Source organism: Oncorhynchus tshawytscha, unplaced genomic scaffold (genome assembly GCF_018296145.1).
Source record: "Oncorhynchus tshawytscha isolate Ot180627B unplaced genomic scaffold, Otsh_v2.0 Un_contig_766_pilon_pilon, whole genome shotgun sequence".
NCBI lineage: Eukaryota > Metazoa > Chordata > Actinopteri > Salmoniformes > Salmonidae > Oncorhynchus > Oncorhynchus tshawytscha.
The window spans coordinates 1,498,259-1,516,103 of NW_024609833.1; the positions used below are offsets into that span (position 1 = coordinate 1,498,259).

The 17,845-nt window shown below is 42.5% G+C and overlaps 1 protein-coding gene across 3 annotated transcripts in view; it reads right to left on the reverse strand.

Annotated features, from left to right (window-relative positions):
- LOC112248901 (regulator of G-protein signaling 3) overlaps positions 1-17,845 on the reverse strand; it is an 80,782-nt gene that overhangs the window by 10,483 nt on the left and 52,454 nt on the right. For all 3 annotated transcript variants that reach the window (XM_024418316.2, XM_024418317.2, XM_024418318.1), the window contains 7 exons: positions 16,583-16,694; positions 15,990-16,033; positions 13,008-13,130; positions 11,681-12,454; positions 6,277-6,347; positions 2,288-2,386; positions 1,717-1,778 (listed from right to left, as the gene is read on the reverse strand). In XM_024418316.2, coding sequence (XP_024274084.1) covers positions 1,717-1,778; positions 2,288-2,386; positions 6,277-6,347; positions 11,681-12,454; positions 13,008-13,130; positions 15,990-16,033; positions 16,583-16,694 — 1,285 coding nt within the window. The remainder of the gene's footprint in view (positions 1-1,716; positions 1,779-2,287; positions 2,387-6,276; positions 6,348-11,680; positions 12,455-13,007; positions 13,131-15,989; positions 16,034-16,582; positions 16,695-17,845) is intronic.

Consider the following 17,845-nt stretch of genomic DNA (forward strand, 5'->3'; position numbering starts at 1 on the left):
TGGTCAAATTAATTAATTCACAGTCATTTTGAGACCAAGGTATTTTTTGTATGGCTCCCTTGGAAAATATACATTGCCTAAACAAAAGCCTAAACAAAAGTTAAAGGTGATGCACATGCATTTTTGCATTATCATTTCAGAAAATGTCCATAACGTATCTGGCACTAATAGTGGGATGATAGTGTTTCACAGTATTACTTACAGTTTTGTAATCAAATCAAATTTGATTGGTCACATACACATGGTTAGCAGGTATTATTGTGAGTGTAGTGAAAAGCTTATGATTCTAGATCCGACAGTGCAGCAGTATCTAACAGGTAATATCTAACAATTCCACAACAAAACCTAATACACACAATCTAGTAAAGGAAATGGGATAAGAATATATAAAATATATGGATGAGAAGTGACAGAGCGGCTAAGATGCCATAGATAGTGTTGGATACAGTATATACATATGACATAAGTAATGTGAGATATGTAAACATTCTTAAAGTGGCATTATTAAAGTGACTAGTGTTCCATTTATTAAAGTGGCCAATGATATCAAGTCTGTTGGTAGGCAGCCTGTGTGCTCTGTGCTAGTGATGGCTGTTTAACAATCTGATGGCCTTGAGATAGAAGCTGTTTTTCAATCTCTCTGTCCCAGCTTTGATGTACCTCGCCTTCTGGATGGAAGCGGGGTGAACAGGCAGTGGCTCGGTTGGTGGTTGTTGTCCTTGATGATCTTTTTTGGGTGTTGTAGGTGTCCTGGTGGGCAGGTAGTTTGCTCCCGGTGATGTGTTGTGCAGACCGCACCACCCTCTGGAGAGCCCTGCTGTTGTGGGCGGTACAGTTACAGTACCAGGCAGTGATACGGCACGTCAGGATGCTCTCGATTGTGCACTAGTCAGGGTTTTCTGGGACAAGCCACATTTTTTCACCCTCCTGAGGTTGAAGAGGCGCTGTTGCACCTTCTTCACCACACTGTGTGCGTGGACCATTTCAGTTTGTCGGTGATAGGAACTTAAAACTTTCCACCTTCTCCACTGCTGTCCTGTCGATGTAGATACAGTGGTGCTCCCTTTGCTGTTCCCTGAAGTCCACGATCATCTCTTTTGTTTTGCTGACATTGAGTAAGAGGTTATTTTCCTGACACCACACTCTGAGGGCCCTCACCTCCTCCCTGCAGGCTGTCTCGTCGTTGTTGGTAATCAAGCCTACCACTGTTGTGTTGTCTGCAAACTTGATCATTGGCTGAGATATTCGTCTATTGATGACAGGCATCTGTTGCCAAAATGGGAAAGCGGTTCTGACATTGTGGCTGTGTTATCTAGTGGAAAGCTCTCATTTTCTGCTTGCTAAAATTCTACACTTCGCTCAATTTCAATTTATGTGAGAAAACAAGCACTGAATAGTGTAGGGAATCATTGTACCATCTAAATCGCTAGGAACCAGGAAATGACAGAGCTATTGCCACCAGATAGCACAGCCACAAAGTCAGAACATCTTTCCCTTTGTGACAACAGATGCCGCTCCGGCGGGAGAAACCAACAGGCAAATATCACAGCCAATCACAACACTGGCGGGGAAGTAATACTGTGAAATACTATCATTTCACTATTAGCGGCAAATACATTATGGACATTTTCTGAAATTACAATAAAAAATACTATGTATAGCACCTTATAAATAAAAAATAAAGACATTAGGATCTTAGTGCGTTGAAAAACGTACATTTGTGAGCCAGCAGCGTATCAAAGCATTCCCCCCACTTCAGGGCCTCCTCTGGAGAGGGCCTAAAAATGACAGCACAGAAAGACAAAGGACGAATACATCACGTTTCGTATTATTGTGTGTGAGCTTTTCAAAGAAAAACCCTTCTCTGGTACTGTAAGTGTTTATCATTATAATCTGACTATGATTAAATGTATTTCCTACTGTGAGCAGCACGGAGCTGAGGTGATTGAGGAAAACGGTGACAGTAACCGTTCTCTCATTGCAAAAACATGACATGCTGATCATAAACTGATCGACAGGTGTTGGTTTGTTACTGTAATGCTTTTCAAATGACTAGTGTATGAAGTCAGTTTGAGTTACAGTATCCTCTTTGAGGTCTTGGGATGCACCAGTGGATGGAGTGTGCTTTACAGTGGAGGGTGAAGTTGCCCCTAGATGATGATCTTGGGTCAGTTATGCATTTCCACCACTAATGGTTAAGGACAGGATTGGACGAGGGGAAGCTGGTCCTAGATCTGTAACTAGGGGAAACTCATATCCAGAGTGTTCTTTACAAGGAGGCTCTTACTTGACTGACTTCAGGACTTTCTCCAGCCCGTTTGTTGGGTTGCTGCCATGGAAATCGTTCTTCCTCAAGAAAGTCAAGCGATTTTTCATGTCTTTGGCCCTGTGGAAAACATATATTTTTATTATGAGTATAACCCATGGAGTCGAGCTAGCTAGGATGCTGCTAAATAACCAGCTTGAAGAAAATGAAAAAGGTTTGGATGAAACAACAACATTCTAGGTAAATCAAAAAGAAGATAAATCAGATTTTTTTTTTAAATGAAAAAGCAAATGTCTCTAGTCTCCACAGTTCTTGCTCCAAAATGAGGAGAGATCATTTTGGGAATGAAAATGAGAGTAGTTATATCATGATAGAAATATTTGAGCATAGCAACATTTGGTAATGATTGTGATTGAGTCTGCATCTGCTGAAGAACAGAGAAGAAACCAGAGGAGGAGGTCAAATAGGATACCACCCACAATTCGTCATGTCAGCCTATCTCCCTGTGTTGCAGCTGTCCATTTCAATATGAAAAGATGGGGGGAAAAGTTGTGACACATACTTTGGTGAATTTGCAAAGCATGCAAGACAAGAGATACTGTTTACCGAGACATATGCACACCACAGTACTTTCTGCCTGCCCCCTCTGTCTATCGTGCTGGCAGCATAGTATTAGTGGAAACCAAGACAGTTTTCGGGGCAGGCCTGGGACAATTTTAGCTAACCCTTTCCTAATTCTCCATATCTGCCACGTTAAAACTGCTGCGTAAATTCTCCTAACCTGCTATGAAAAGTCACTTTTGCTAGTCAGACCTGCCCTGAGAACAGTCTTGGTTTCCACTAATGCAATACAGCTTCGCACTGGCTTGCCTGCTCTTTCTCTTTGCTAATGATGCGAGTGTGTGTTCAATCTTTGCTCTCTCCATACACTTTGGCCATGACATGGATTACCCCAGAGGACACTGCTACTCCAGCTGCTATCTCGTCATCTGACTGTGTGCTCTAATAATCTGAGAGCATCTGGTCATCACAGTGGTGGCACAGGGCTGCTCATTTTTTCCTTAGTGAAGATTTTCTATTTATTCCCTCTATCACCTGCCTATCTCCTCATTTGAATTCCATGCAGTCACTGTCACATAACTACAAAACTTGGGTGAGCATCCACACTGGAGGAAAGTTTATCATTCTACAGTAGGCCTACATCTGTCAATCAACTGATGGCCCAAATCAAATTATCGCATGGCTAGGCTATCGGGTAGCCTATTGGAATATAATCAAATAACATAGGGTTTATTTCAACCATCAATTGCACTAGATTCAATTATTGCCAGCTGATGTCTCGTTAAACTATCAATACGCGCTAAATTCACCCCCACAGTTGATCACAATTGCAACCATTATTGGTTACCTCATTATCGCTCTCTAAAAGATGATGTCGGTGTTGCCATTGGAACAATTTAGCCCTTTTTGATCAGACTAAGGGCCGTACAATAGAAAAAAAATATTTCCTTGTTTACCATGCCAAATCTACTGTGGCAATTTATCCAACACTTTGTATGAATGGAAACTAATGTTTATGTGGCCTATATATATTATTTTATTTGTTTCCTATTCATCTTATCCAAAAGTGTCTGGTATAGTAATTTCTTCTCAAGATTGTGGGTCAAATATCCCGGACTGTCCATATTTGAAACGTGTAACTTAATCAAGTAAATCTGGGGAGATTGAGTTATTTGTGCCAGATGGGTGTTGGCTGGAATCAAACCCACACGAACACGGTAGGACTATATGTGCACACTGAAGAGAGAATATTACTTGACAGAAAGCCCTGATCCCAATGACTCGACTTCCCCTACATGGAGAGGAGAACTGCTCATTTTCAGAGATTCACAAGGCTCATTTGAATTTCCTGATGCAGCAGGAAGATTCTCTGCGACAAAAGTGATCAAGTTAAGATCCCACATCTGTACCTTCTCTTCCTCTGTGTCCGCTGACAAGGCCACTTTCTATCACTATACATTTTAAGCTTCTGCCTCCAACCATGTGAAAATCTTCTCCACTTTATCCTCCCTCCTTATTCCTCTACCACCTCCCTCCTCCCTCTCTGTGGACGACTTTGTTAACCACTTTGAAAAAAAAAGGTTGACGACATCCATGCGTCATTCACTCAAACTGGTCCCAATCCCACAGAACTACTTTATGGCTTGACCTCTTTCTCCAGATGAAATCCTGTGACTAGTGATGTCCACCGGCCCAACAACCTGCCCACTTTGACCCCATCCCCCCCTCCCATCTCCAGACCATCTCTGGAGACTTTCTCCCATTCCTCACTTCCCTCATCAACTCATCCCTGATCACTGGCTGCGTCCTCTGACTTCAAGAGGGCCAGCGTCACTCCCCTCCTCAGGAAACCAACACTCAACCCCGCTGTCAAAAACTACAGACCGGTATCCCTTCTTTCCTTTCCAAAACACATGAGTGTGTAGTCTCTGACCAACTATCGTTATCTCTCTCAGAATCATCTTCTTGACCCTACCCAGTCAGGCTTCAAGGCGACTCACTCAACTGAGATCGCTTTCGTCTGTGTCACAGTGGTGCTCCGTTCTGCTAAAGCTGACACTCTCTCCTCTGTTCTCATCCTCCTAAATCTATCCGCTGCTTTCGACACCGTGAACCATCAGATCCTCTTTTCCACCCTCTCAGGGTTGGGTGTCTTAGGCTCTGCACAATCCTACCAGGCAGGTCACTCCTACTAGGTGGCGTGGAGAGGATCTGTGTCTCACTACTGGAGTCCCTCGGGGCAAGGGTTCTAGGCCCTTTCCTCTTATCTCAAGTCACTCGGCACAGTCAAAACGTCACATGGTCTCTCCTGTCACCAGCCCTCTCATTATCTCAGCCAATCATGGCTAGCGGGAAGGTTAGCACCGACTTTGCTGATAAATACTTTGTTGAGGGAAAATGTGCTTAGTACGATTGTGATGTGTTGTCTTACCTATCTATCTTAAAATGAATGTACTAATTTGAAGTTGCTCTGGATAAGACTAAAATGTAAAATGTTGTGTATAGAATATCCTAGCCTATTCATTGATCATAGGCCCTGCTTTACTGAAGTTGTGAGACATTGCAAGCCAAGACACAGCATTCCATTGCAAGATACATCTTTTGATTGCAGATATATAGGCCTAGTGCACGGTTCTTACTCTGTCTGCCTGGTGGCCGACCCTCCCATCTCTCTCCGTCCCTCGCTAACTCGCTATGAAAGTTGCGAGTGTTTGTGTTCTTGGAAGTAATGGCAACTATTCAGTCTCTTCTGTTCCAGAAATACTGAATCTTAGGAGTCGATTCCGGCTATCTTGACACAAAAAACGGGAGTCGGCGCCGAGAGTCACTCTCCACCACTACGTCATCGTCATTAACAGTTGGAAAATTGCAGAAAATGGCAAGCAAGAGCAGCAAAGTCCTGTATGGCAATACTCTGAGAACGAAAGGCAAACTTGGTGAGGGGGAATTGAGGTACAGTAATTGTAGTACTGGTGCAATGTGTAAACATCTGAAAGGGACGCACTGTGACACCCAAACCATTGCTGTGAATTCACGTGGAATTTTATGAAATGTTCTTATAATTTGAATGAAAAACCAACAAAAAATATGCTGTTTAAACATATAAAAATATTTTTGTCCTGATGGATCAAAAAAGAAGGGAATAGGGTTCCATTTGGGATGCAACCAGTGACATATATAAAAGTAACACAGTCGGCCACATTAGCTTTAGGGCTTTAGCCACGGCAGCAGCTAAGAGATAACTTGAGGTGGCTACTTCTCTGTAATGACTCGTAAATGTCCTACTGGTAAAATTGTTAGACAATCATGTGTCATAGTGTCGTATCTGGGTATATTTGATATGTCCTAGGGACAAAACTCATACGGACATCATTCATTGTAGTTCTTCTATTATGCTGTCAAGACCGCTAGAGATTTTTTTCCAATGTCCACATTTTTTCAGGACTTACAGGTTCATGGATTTCTTCTTTTTCATGCAGCCATGTTTAAACTCACAGTTACAGTCAGATTCACTGCATACCTTGGAGGAAAGAAAGAAACATAAAGAGAGAGAGTTAGAACATGAGAAAGGCAGAGAAAAATAAGAGAGCAAGTACAGTACCAGTCAAAAGTTTGGACACACCTCATTCCAGAGTTTCTTCTTTATTTGTACTATTTTCTACATTGTAGAATAATAGCGAAGACAAGAAAACTATGAAATAACACATGGAATCATGTAGTATACAAAAGTGTTAAATCAAAATATATTTCATATTTGAGATTCTTCAATGTAGCCAGCCACCCTTTGCACACTCTTGGCATTATCTCAACACATATATACATCTTTAAAAAATATATTTTCCTTCATCATTTTCCACTAACCATACCACACTTTCCCTAATTCAAGTAAACTAATGAACAGCAACACTTAGGCCTCTACTTTCAGCTTATACATACTATATATATTTTACGGACACAATCTATTTTACCGTGGCTGTATTTTGTTTGTTTTTAGTCCTCTATCCTCAACATCTCCCATCTATTTTTGGTGTCCATCCAGTTTGATTTCTATTTGCTATATATTTTTAACTGTGCTGTTTCACAAAAGTTCTGTGAACTATTCAAAAGTTTGGGGTCACTTACACATTTCCTTGTTTTTGAAAGAAAAGCACTTTTTTTGTCCATTAAATGTGCAAGTAGAGATACTGGGGTGCAAAGGAGCAAGATAAGTAAATAAATACAATATGGGGATGAGGTAGGTAGGTAGATGGGCTATGTACAGGTGCAGTGATCTGTGAGCTGCTCTGATAGCTGGTGCTTAAAGCTAGTGAGGGAGATATGAGTCTCCAGCTTCAGTGATTTTTGCAGTTCTTTCCAGTCATTGGCAGCAGAGAACTGGAAGGAAAGGTGACCAAAGGAGGAATTGGCTTTGTGGGTGACCAGTGAGATATACCTGCTGGAGCGCGTGCTATGAGTGGGTGCTGCTATGGTGACCAGTGAGCTGAGATAAGGCGGGGCTTTACCTAGCAGAGACTTGTAGATAACCTGTAGCCAGTGGGTTTGGCAACAAGTATGAAGCGAGGGCCAACCAACGAGAGCGTACAGGTCGCAGTGGTGGGTAGTGTATGGGGCTTTGGTGACAAAACGGATGGCACTGTGATAGACTGCATCCAATTTGTTGAGTAGAGTGTTGGAGGCTATTTTATAGATGACATCGCCGAAGTCGAGGATCGGTAGGATGGTCAGTTTTACGAGGGTATGTTTGACAGCATGAGTGAAGGATGCTTTGTTACGATATAGGAAACCGATTCCAGATTTAATTTTGGATTGGAGATGCTTAATGTGAGTCTGAAAGCAGAGTTTACAGTCTAACCAGACACCTTGAAGCTCGTCTGGAGGTTAGTTAACACAGTGTCCAAAGAGGGGCCAGAAGTATACAGAATGGTTGTCACGTTCGTCTTAGTAGGAAGTAGTAAGAAGGATCGGAGTACCAATGCACAAACTCAGAACACTAAAACAAAAATAACAAAGAGAATGACACGAAACAGCTCCGTCAGGTGCAAAACACACTAAACAGAAAGTATAATCACCCACAACTCAAAGGTGAAACCAGGCTACCTAAGTATGGTTCTCAATCAGGGACAACGATTGACCGCTGCCTCTGAGAAGCATACCAGGCCAAACACAGAAATCCCAAATTATAGAAAAAGAACATAGACTGCCCACCCCAACTCACGCCCTGACCATACTAAAACAAAGACAAAACAAAGGAACTAAGGTCAGAACGTGACAATGGTGTTGTCTGCGTAGAGGTGGATCAGAGAATCACCAGCAGCAAGAGTGACATCATTGATGTATACAGAGAAGAGAGTCAGCCCGAGAATTGAACCCTGTGGCACCCCCGTAGAGACTGCCAGAGGTCCGGACAACAGGCCATCCGATTTGACACACTGAACTCTATCTGAGAAGTAGTTGCTATACCAGGGGAGGCGATCATTTGAGAAACCAAGGCTGTCGAGTCTGCCAATAAGAGTGTGGTGATTGACAGAGTCGAAAGCCTTGGCCAGGTCGATGAATACTGCTGCACAGTAATGTCTCTTATCAATAGCGGTTATGATGTCGTTTAGGACCTTGAGTGTGACTGAGATGCACCCATGACCAGCTCTGAAACCGGATTGCATAGCGGAGAAGGTACGCTGGGATTCAAAATGGTCAGTAATCTGTTTGTTAACTTGGCTTTCGAAGACCTTAGAAAGGCAGGGTAGGATAGATATAGGTCTGTAGCAGTTTGGGTCTAGAGTGTCACCCCCTTTGAAGAGGGGGATGATCGCGGCAGCTTTCCAATCTTTGGGAATCTCAGACGATACGAAAGAGAGGTTGAACAGGCTAGTGATAGGGGTTGCAACAATTTGGCTCTTTCAGAACATCAGCTCTCTGGATTTGGGTGAAAGAGAAATGGTGGGGGCTTTGGAGGGTTGCTGTGGAGGGTGCCGGGCTTTTGACCGGGGTAGGGGTAGCCAGGTGTAATGCATGGCCAGCCGTAGAGAAATGCTTATTGAAATGTTCAATTATAGTGGATTTATCAGTGGTAACAGTGATTCCTAGCCTCAGAGCAGTGGGCAGCTGGGAGGAGGTGCTCTTATTCTCCATAGACTTTACAGTGTCCCAGAACCTTTTTGAGTTTGTACTACAGGATGCAAATTTCTGTTTGAAAAAGCTAGCCTTAGCTTTCCTAACTGCCTGTGTATATTTGTCCCTAACTTCCCTGAAAAGTTGCATATCACGGGGGCTATTCGATGCTAATGCAGAACACCACAGGATGTTTTTGTGCTGGTCAAGAGCAGACAGGTCTGGAGTGAACCAAGGACTATATCTATTCCTAGTTATAAATTTTTGGAATGGGGCATGCTTATTTAAGATGGTGAGGAAGGCACTTTAAAGAATAACCAGGCATCATCTATTGATGGGATGAGGTCAATGTCATTCCATGATAAACTGCTTGACATGTTTAATGAACATTTTGCTAAAGCTGGGCATGTATTTGATAATGATCTCCTTCCTAACATCTCAAATGAGGCTGTGAATAAAACTGTCACATGCCGGCCTATGGTTCATCTATTTAATTTTACGAGATTGAGCTTTCAGAAGTTGTAAAGGAACTCAAATCTATTGATATTAAGAAAGTGGCTGGCCCGGATGAATTAAACCCTTCTTTTTTTTTTTTAAATGGTGCAGAGATCATTGCTGCCCCGCTCACTGACATATTGCATATTTCATTGGCGAGTAATACCATTCCAAAAGTCTGAAAATCAGCCTGTATCATGTCTTTACATAAGGGTGGAGATCTGTCACAGTTGGATAACTATCGTCCCATATATAAACTGTCTGCACTGGAAAAAGTTTTGGAAAAGAATAAAGGACAAGAAAAATCACTGTGTTTCACTTTTTATTGACTTATCGAAGGCCTTCGACACTGTTGGCCATGCCCTGCTGTTTTACAAACTAAAAAAGGTTGGTTTAAGTGTTGATGCATTAGATTGGTTCCAAAATGACCTTTCTGACAGATGACAGTGTGTAGCTCAGGAGGGTATTAAATCAGAGTTTCGAAGGCTTACAAACAGAGTTCCCCAGGGCTCAATTTTTAGGTCCGATCCATTTTATGCTGTATATAAATTGTATAAGGAAGAATGTTGACTCTCCATCTGTATGATGATGACAATTATTTATTCTAGCGCTAATATTGAGAAGGCTTTTCAGGACTTACAGTTGGCTTTTGATGTTATTCAAAGGCAGCTTTTCCAATTGAAACTTGTGCTTGAAGTTTATGGTATCCTCTTCCCTGAAAGTTAACAGATGGAGTCACTTGCAGATTGATTGATTGAGCAAATTGATAGGGTCACTTCCTTTAAGTACCTTGGGATTTGGTTATATGAAAAGCTGAATTTTAAACAGCACATTGATATCTTCACCAAGAAACTGAAGAACAAATCTTGCTTTTCAATGTTAGTCAGAAAGGATCTTGTTTAAAGCACTTTTTTAAAATCAGTACTGGATTATGGTGATGTTATCTATATGCAGGCCTTCACCTTCCTGACCAAGGCCCTTCTCCCCCGATTGCTCAGTTTGGCCAGGCGGCTGGCTCAAGGAAGTATCTTGATGGTCCCAAACTTCTTCCATTTACGAATGATGGAGGCCACTGTGTTCTTAGAGACCTTCAATGCTGCAGACATTTTTTGGTACCCTTCCCCAGATCTATGCCTAGACACAACCCTGTCTCAGAGCTCTACGGACAATTCCTTCGACCTCCTGGTTTGGTTTTTGCTCTGACATGCAATGTCAACTGTGGGACAGGGGTGTGCCTTTTCAAATCATGTCCTATTTATTGAATGTACCACATGTGGACTACAATCAAGTTGTCGAAACGTCTTAAAGACGATCAATGGAAAGTATTTTTTAAAAAACCTCTTTTCACTTTGTCATTATGGGGTATTGTGTGTAGATTGCTGAGGATTTGTATTTATTTAATCCATTATAGAATAAGGCTGTAAGGTAACAAAATTTGGAAAAAGTCAAGGGGTCTGAATACTTTCCAAAGGCACTGTATATATATTTTTCTCACAATCCCTACCATGGCTATTATTGGGTGTTCCATTATTCGACTCCTCTATAGGAACTTTGTCATATTTAGAATAGCCATAGAGTAGTATTTGTGTCTCGGAACATTTGATTATCAATATACAGTTTATCGACTACTAGAGCAACACATTTCCCTTTTCATCTATTCTCCTTGAAGATTGGGTACAGAACTTTGCGGCGTTCTGCAATTTCCTTCGGGACCAGATCATTCATGCCTATTTTTGTGCCCGTAAGACTTTTACCCAGGCTTTTAACCATTATTTTATCTTTAAAGAAAGCAAATTTGAGCTAGTCTGAATGTCAAGTAAGGCTAATCTCAGAAAGATGTTCTCCTTTTTAAGTTCATTAACGTCCGTTTCAATCTTAAACGGACGTTTAAGCTTGTTTGTTGCTTTCTCCATTGTCGCAGCTTTTCATCACTCATGTTGAGGCTTGCATTCAACTCCTTTATATCTGTACTGACTAATTCAAGTCTGCCCAGTTTGTCATTTATCGATTTTAACAGATCTGTTTTCACCCTTACCATTCCCGGTGGTGAAAAGCTTAAATCGTCTGTGTCCATTACGCTCTGTCAAGTTGCTTGTTTTCGTAATATTTGTCGATACATGATTTGTTTTGTTATCCAGATTAAAGGTTATTGCCCACCAGTATGTGAAGTGCTAATATTTAGTCTAAAGTTTTTATCTTGAGGTGAACAGCACCGCCATCTTACTTGCAGTGGTAATTGCAGAGACTTACCTTCCTCCCTGAGAGGAGCATGTAGAGCTGGTGCACCGAGCCTCCGTTCCTTGTCAACTCCTTCCTCAGGGTCTTGGGGGAGGGCCGCATCCAGCCACCCGGTGGGGGAGCATGGCCTCTGTCCAGGCGGTGGATGGTGCTGTCAGAGATGAAACGTGGCGAGCGCAGCTCCTGCAGCAGACTGCCCTCGCTAAGCGTGCGTCTGTGGAGGACCCTAGGCTCGTCACCACCGCTCACGCCCTCACCCCGCTTTCTAAAGGGAGAGCACTCCCCGATGCTCCGACGTTCCAGGCCGTCTTTGTCACAGTCCTCCTCATCCTCCTCTTCTTCTTCCATGGGTTCTGTGTTGAAGGAGCGATCGAGGAAGCGCACGTCTGGGACTGTGAGCGAGGAGGACGGAGAGGGGGATAGAGGTATGGCACCCATGCACGCTGTCTCTGACGTCTCAGTGGCGCTCTCTCCCTCACCCTGCTGCCTCTCCTCGCCTCCCTCCTCCACTACCTTCTCCCTTTCCTTCCAGATGCCCGTTCTCTCCAGGCTCATACTGTTGCAAGTTTTACCTATGGTACACGGCGGGGGCGTGAGGGGCAACTTCTGTCCGAGGTCCTCTGTGCTGCGCACCACCAGGGGGATGAGGTTCGGAATATTGGCTGGCGGGCTGCTCATGCTGTAGGGTTCGGAGGAAGGGCCATGCGAGGAGGGCTCTTCGGTGGCTTGACGGCCCAGATTTAGGATACCGAGCTCACAATGGACATCAGCCATTGGTTCCAACATCTGTCAACACACAGCGGGGCAACTCTCAGCTATTAAATCATTAGTTCATTGCTTTAGCTTTGGAGGCCATCTAGAATGTAGCGAATGTGCCTTTGAAATAACTACATTGCAGTGGGATTGTGCAGAATCCCTGAACTACAAATCCTCTCAGATCCAAATAACTACATATGTGATCAAGGATAACCATTCTTCAACTTGCCTTTCTCAAAAGGATATCCTTTTGTATAATTCTAGCCTCATCTGACAGTGCACAGTGTGACTTTGAATGGACTTGATAAGAAACAAACATATTCACAATCCTATGTTGCTAGCCAAAACTGAGGAGTCAGATATGCAGACAGTAGGAAAATTGCAAAAGTTGAAAATGTACATAACTTTCCAAAAATGTCCTAGTTTTCCAGAAATCCTGGTTGAAAGATTCCTGGAATCAGGAGGGCATAAGCAGGTAATATGGAATTCGCCAACCAGAATTTCTGGAACTCCTGGGAATTTTGGGAATGTTGAAAAGAAGTGGAGGGTGTCCATTTCAATTTGACCCTAGTAGGCAGTGTACCTGATCATGTACAAGTGTATCCCTCTGCTCCAGATGCTTGTCAATGTTCTCCCGCAGGCACTGATGTACCCGCCTCTTCTGCTTCACCGTGTATGCCTCCAGACTGAACAGGCACTCACTCCTCTACAAGACAACACAGAGAAATAGGGGTCGCATTTACTACTGAGAGTTGAATGCCCGCGGTCTTCAGTAACTCAGCTGTCCTACAACACAATAATCTAGAACCTTAGCTAAACATGTTGAAACCTTTTTCGAAGAATGACCGCCTTTGAGGTGGTCATTCTTCGAAAAAGGTTTCAACATGTTTAGCTAAGGTTCTAGATCAAAATGTTTAGCTAAGGTTCTAGATTATACGTTACAAGCTAAAATATCAGATTACTGACACTTGAAAAAATAGGTGATTTCTTCTTGGATTACTTTTAAAGGGCGACTGCACATCCTGATTTGGCTTTCAATGTGTCAAAACAAGGCTTTATAATAGAGAGTGTAAACATTTTAGCTATATGTATACAGTCACCTCAAAAATGACCACTGATAAAGATAAGCAAAAATGACTGTATAAAATAAATAGTATTGCCCTTTCAAATAGCCTATGTTCATGGAGGTGGCGTCTAATTGTGCATTTGGAAACTTGGTGATCCCAAGATGCAACCAAGTTCTGTAATTCTCCTGTGGCCCTTGGACTTTTCATTGCCTCCCGAACCATCTTTTTCACTGTGCGTGGGGACAAGATATACATTGTTCACAGCTACATATTCTGATTACAATTTTTTTTACTGTAATCAGTAACGTTACAGATTACTGATACTTTTGAAAAAATAGATTTCTTCTTGGATTACTTTTAAAGAGCGACACATCCTGATTTGGCTTTGTTTTTCATCAATGCTCATACGGCCTTAACTGAGGGTGTGGTTTGATGTGGGTGTTTCTTTGCTATTCAATCACAACAAAAAAGTCAGTGTAGTAGTGAGTAGAGCGCGGTAAACTAAGCTAGCTTTGCTATGGAGAAAACAAAGTTTTCAAGTTGAGGACTTCTCCCCTCTGACTTGCCATCTCAAGATGGTCAGCTAATTCAGTTTTATGTGTAGGGGCAGAACGACAGATTTTCGGTTACTGGCCCAGCGCTCTAACCACTAGGCATCTTTTTTTGGGTTAGCCCTCAAATGCTAGCTAGCTAGTTTGCTTGATTATTTAGCAGGCATCTTACAGTAGCCAGTTCGAGTTGAAACAAAAAGCACAAAAAAAAAAAGAAAGCAAGCTGGCAACATGCATCAAACCTGTCTTCAGGTGCAACGTTAGCTAGGTAAATCTTCCTCTCACATTACACGTTAGGGAGAGGCATATGTATTTAGCTAGTTACATCACAGTATCATAGCAGCATAGCCTATTAAATAATGACATGTTGCAGCTAGCTATAAAACTAAATTTAGCTACTTATCAACAACACCAGTCTCAAGTTTTACCACTGACAGCCCAAGTAAGGAGCTGAATTACACAAGAATTAATGTTTCTTGCTCATATCAATGCAATTTAGGCCATTTAAAACCAGAGAGATTGGCTTTTAAGCGGCAGTAGACCTTTAAATTCAGAAAGGATGTTTGTGAAAAAATACATTGAAACCTTTGTTTTCCCTTCTGACATTCAATTCAGCATTGAAAAAGCATGCCTCATAAACGGAAAGTAACAAGGTAATCAGATTAGGTTACTGAGTTTGGATAATCCAAAAGTTACGTTACTGATTACAATTTTGGACAGGAACTAGTAACAATAATGGATGCATTTAGAAAGTAACCTACCCGACCCTGTACACATGCGTCCTTTACCAGGCAAGATTACCATAGCACCAGTGGTTTTAAACTTCTTAATTGTTGTCCTAATAGTGGTATATTTGATTTCTGTTGTACCCATTGCCTGATTTATGAAAGTCAACAACCATTAGTCTTTTTATTTGTGAGTTAGTATGAATAAATTCCATCAAAATAACTATTTCATCCTTCCACAAAATATAGTCCCGAAAACACATCTAGGTTTGCGACCCAAGACGGCTGGTCATTTGTTCTATTGGTTCGGTTGCTAGAGACGCGACCCAGTCATTCAGTCTTTTTATAACTTCCCTGAATGGGCTGATGAGACCGTTGCAGTCAGATGGAACAGAGTAAATAGGCATTTTAACATCATAGATTTAGCCGGTGGTAACTTCTGGAATAGACACCGGCTGGAATGCACTTTTAACCAATCAGCATTCTCTCCTGTCTCTCTCTATCCAATAAACATACAAAGAGATATTTAAAAAGTAGAATGTAAAAGCAGATTCAATTTTGTTTGAATTTATTTCTAAGAATCTTTAGGGATGCCTATCATTTTTGTATATTTTTTACTTGTTAATAAACAATCTTTCTCTAAGCGATTGTATTAGTATAAAATAATATAATTTCCTACATTTTTTTATCATACAATATAGCTCAGAATGTCACACCCTGATCTGTTTCACCTGTCCTTGTGATTGTCTTCACCCCCCTCCAGGAGTCGCCCATCTTCCCCATCATCCCCAGTGTATTTATTCCTGTGTTCTTTTTTTTGTCAGTTCGTCTTGTTTGTCAAGGCAACCAGCGGTTTGTCTCAGCTCCTGCTTTTCCCCAGTCTCTTTTTCTCTTCCTCCTGGTTTGACCCTTGCCTGTCCTGACCCTGAGCCTGCCTGCCTGACGAGCCTGCCTGCCGTACTGTACCTTTACTCACTACTCTGGATTATCGACCCCTGCCTGCCTTGACCTGTCATTTGCCTGCCCCTGTAATGAACATTGTTACTTCAATGCAGTCTCTACATTTAGGTTTTACCTGAAACACAATACAGTATTTGTATTTTGTATGGACATTTGTCTTCTTTGCTTTCTTATTCGAAACCAGACACACATTGTATTGTTGGATTTGTAAATAATAAGACAAATAATTAAAAAGAAACTACAAAAGTTAATTCATGTTTACCTCTGTCCAGTGGATGATGTACAACCTCAAAACATCAACAGGAACTGTACGGGATGAGAGAAAAAAGACATCTCACACAGCATAGAGAAACGGACAGCAAATCCCACATCCTTAAATAGACATTGTTTATCCTTTGATCGCCTCATCCAAAAATTCATCCTTCATATCATTTCCATCCTCTGACATTTCCAAGTACAGACGAGTAGGGAGGAATTTGATAATTCAGCCCTATAGGACATTCCCACATAGATCCCCCAGCTGATGAGTGCTGCTATGGAGTGTAACAGGAAGGTCAAGGATACACAGCCCCCTCCCAAACACCCCGCCTGCCTCTGTACTCGTCGGAGCTAGAGACAAGTCCATTGTTCGAAGCAGACAAGGCATCAATGGGGCATCAGCTGAGCTCCAGTTCCAAAGTCACTGAGGCCTCCACAGTCCCCAAATCCACCCGGCCCCATCCCTCCAGCACAAAGAGGTCCCATCAGCCAACAAAAACACAACACAGGCGTGTTTGTAAGTGTGTGTGCACTATGTGTATCTATGTCTAACTCGTGTGTGTGTGTGTGTGTGTGTGTGTGTGTGCGCGCGCTCACCATCCCGCAGGCGGAGCTGGTGGAGGTACAGGGGGCTCTGCAGCACATTACAGTGGCCTGCCTCATCCTCCCTAGTCAGCAGCATCAGGTCTGTGTAGATGAGCAATGTCACCTTCAGGGGGAGACAGAGGGCAAGACACTGTCACAGAGCGTAGTACACAGAACAAAAATAAACACAGTTACAGTTCATACTAGGAAATCAGTCAATTTAAATAAATTCATTAGGCCCTAATCTATGGATTTCATATGACTGGGAATACAGAGATGCTTCAGTTGGTCACAGATATCTTGAAAAAAGGTAGGGGCGGGGATCAGAAAACCAGTAATTTGCCTCGTGCAGGGTGACAGATCTCCTTCACATAGAGTTGATCAAAATGTTGATTGTCACCTGTGGAATGTTGTCCCACTCTTTTTTAATGATTGTGCGAAGTTGCTGGATATTGGTCGTACATGTCAATCCAGAGCATCCCAAACATGCTCAATGGGTGACATGTCTGAGTATGAAGGCCATGGAAGAACTGGGTCATTTTCAGCTTCCAGAAATTGTGTATAGATCCTTGCGACATGGGAATTATCATGCTCAAACATGAGGTGATGGGGCAGATGAATGGCACGACAATGAGCCTCAGGATATCGTCACGGTATCACTGTACATTCAAATTGCCATCAATAAAATGCAATTGTGTTCATTGTCCATAGCTTATGCCTGCCCATACCATAACCCCACCGCCACCACAGAACACCTCTGTTCACAACGTTGACATCATCAAACCGCTCACCCACACAATGCCATACTGCCTGGTACATCTGTGCCTACTGAAGATGGTTATGAAGTCTAACTGCAGTCAGGTGAAGACCCTGGTGAGGACAATGAGCACGCAGATGAGTTTCCCTGAGACAGTTTGACAATTTTTGCAGAAAGTCGATCGGGCAAACCCACAGTTTCATCAGCTGTCCGGGTGGCTGGTCTCAGATGATCCCGCAAGCGAAGAAGCTGGATGTGGACGTCCTAGGCTGACGTTGTTACACACGGTATGCGGTTGTGATGCTGGTTGGATGTATTGCCAAATACTCTAAAACAAGGTTGGAGCTGGTATATGTTGGAAAAATTAACATTGAATTCTCTGGCAACGGATCTGTTGGACAGATGCCAATCGTACTCTCCCTCAACTTGAGACATCTGGGGCATTGTGTTGTGTGACAAAACTGCACATTTTAGAGTGGCCTTTTATTGTCCCAAGCACAAGGTGCACCTGTGTAATG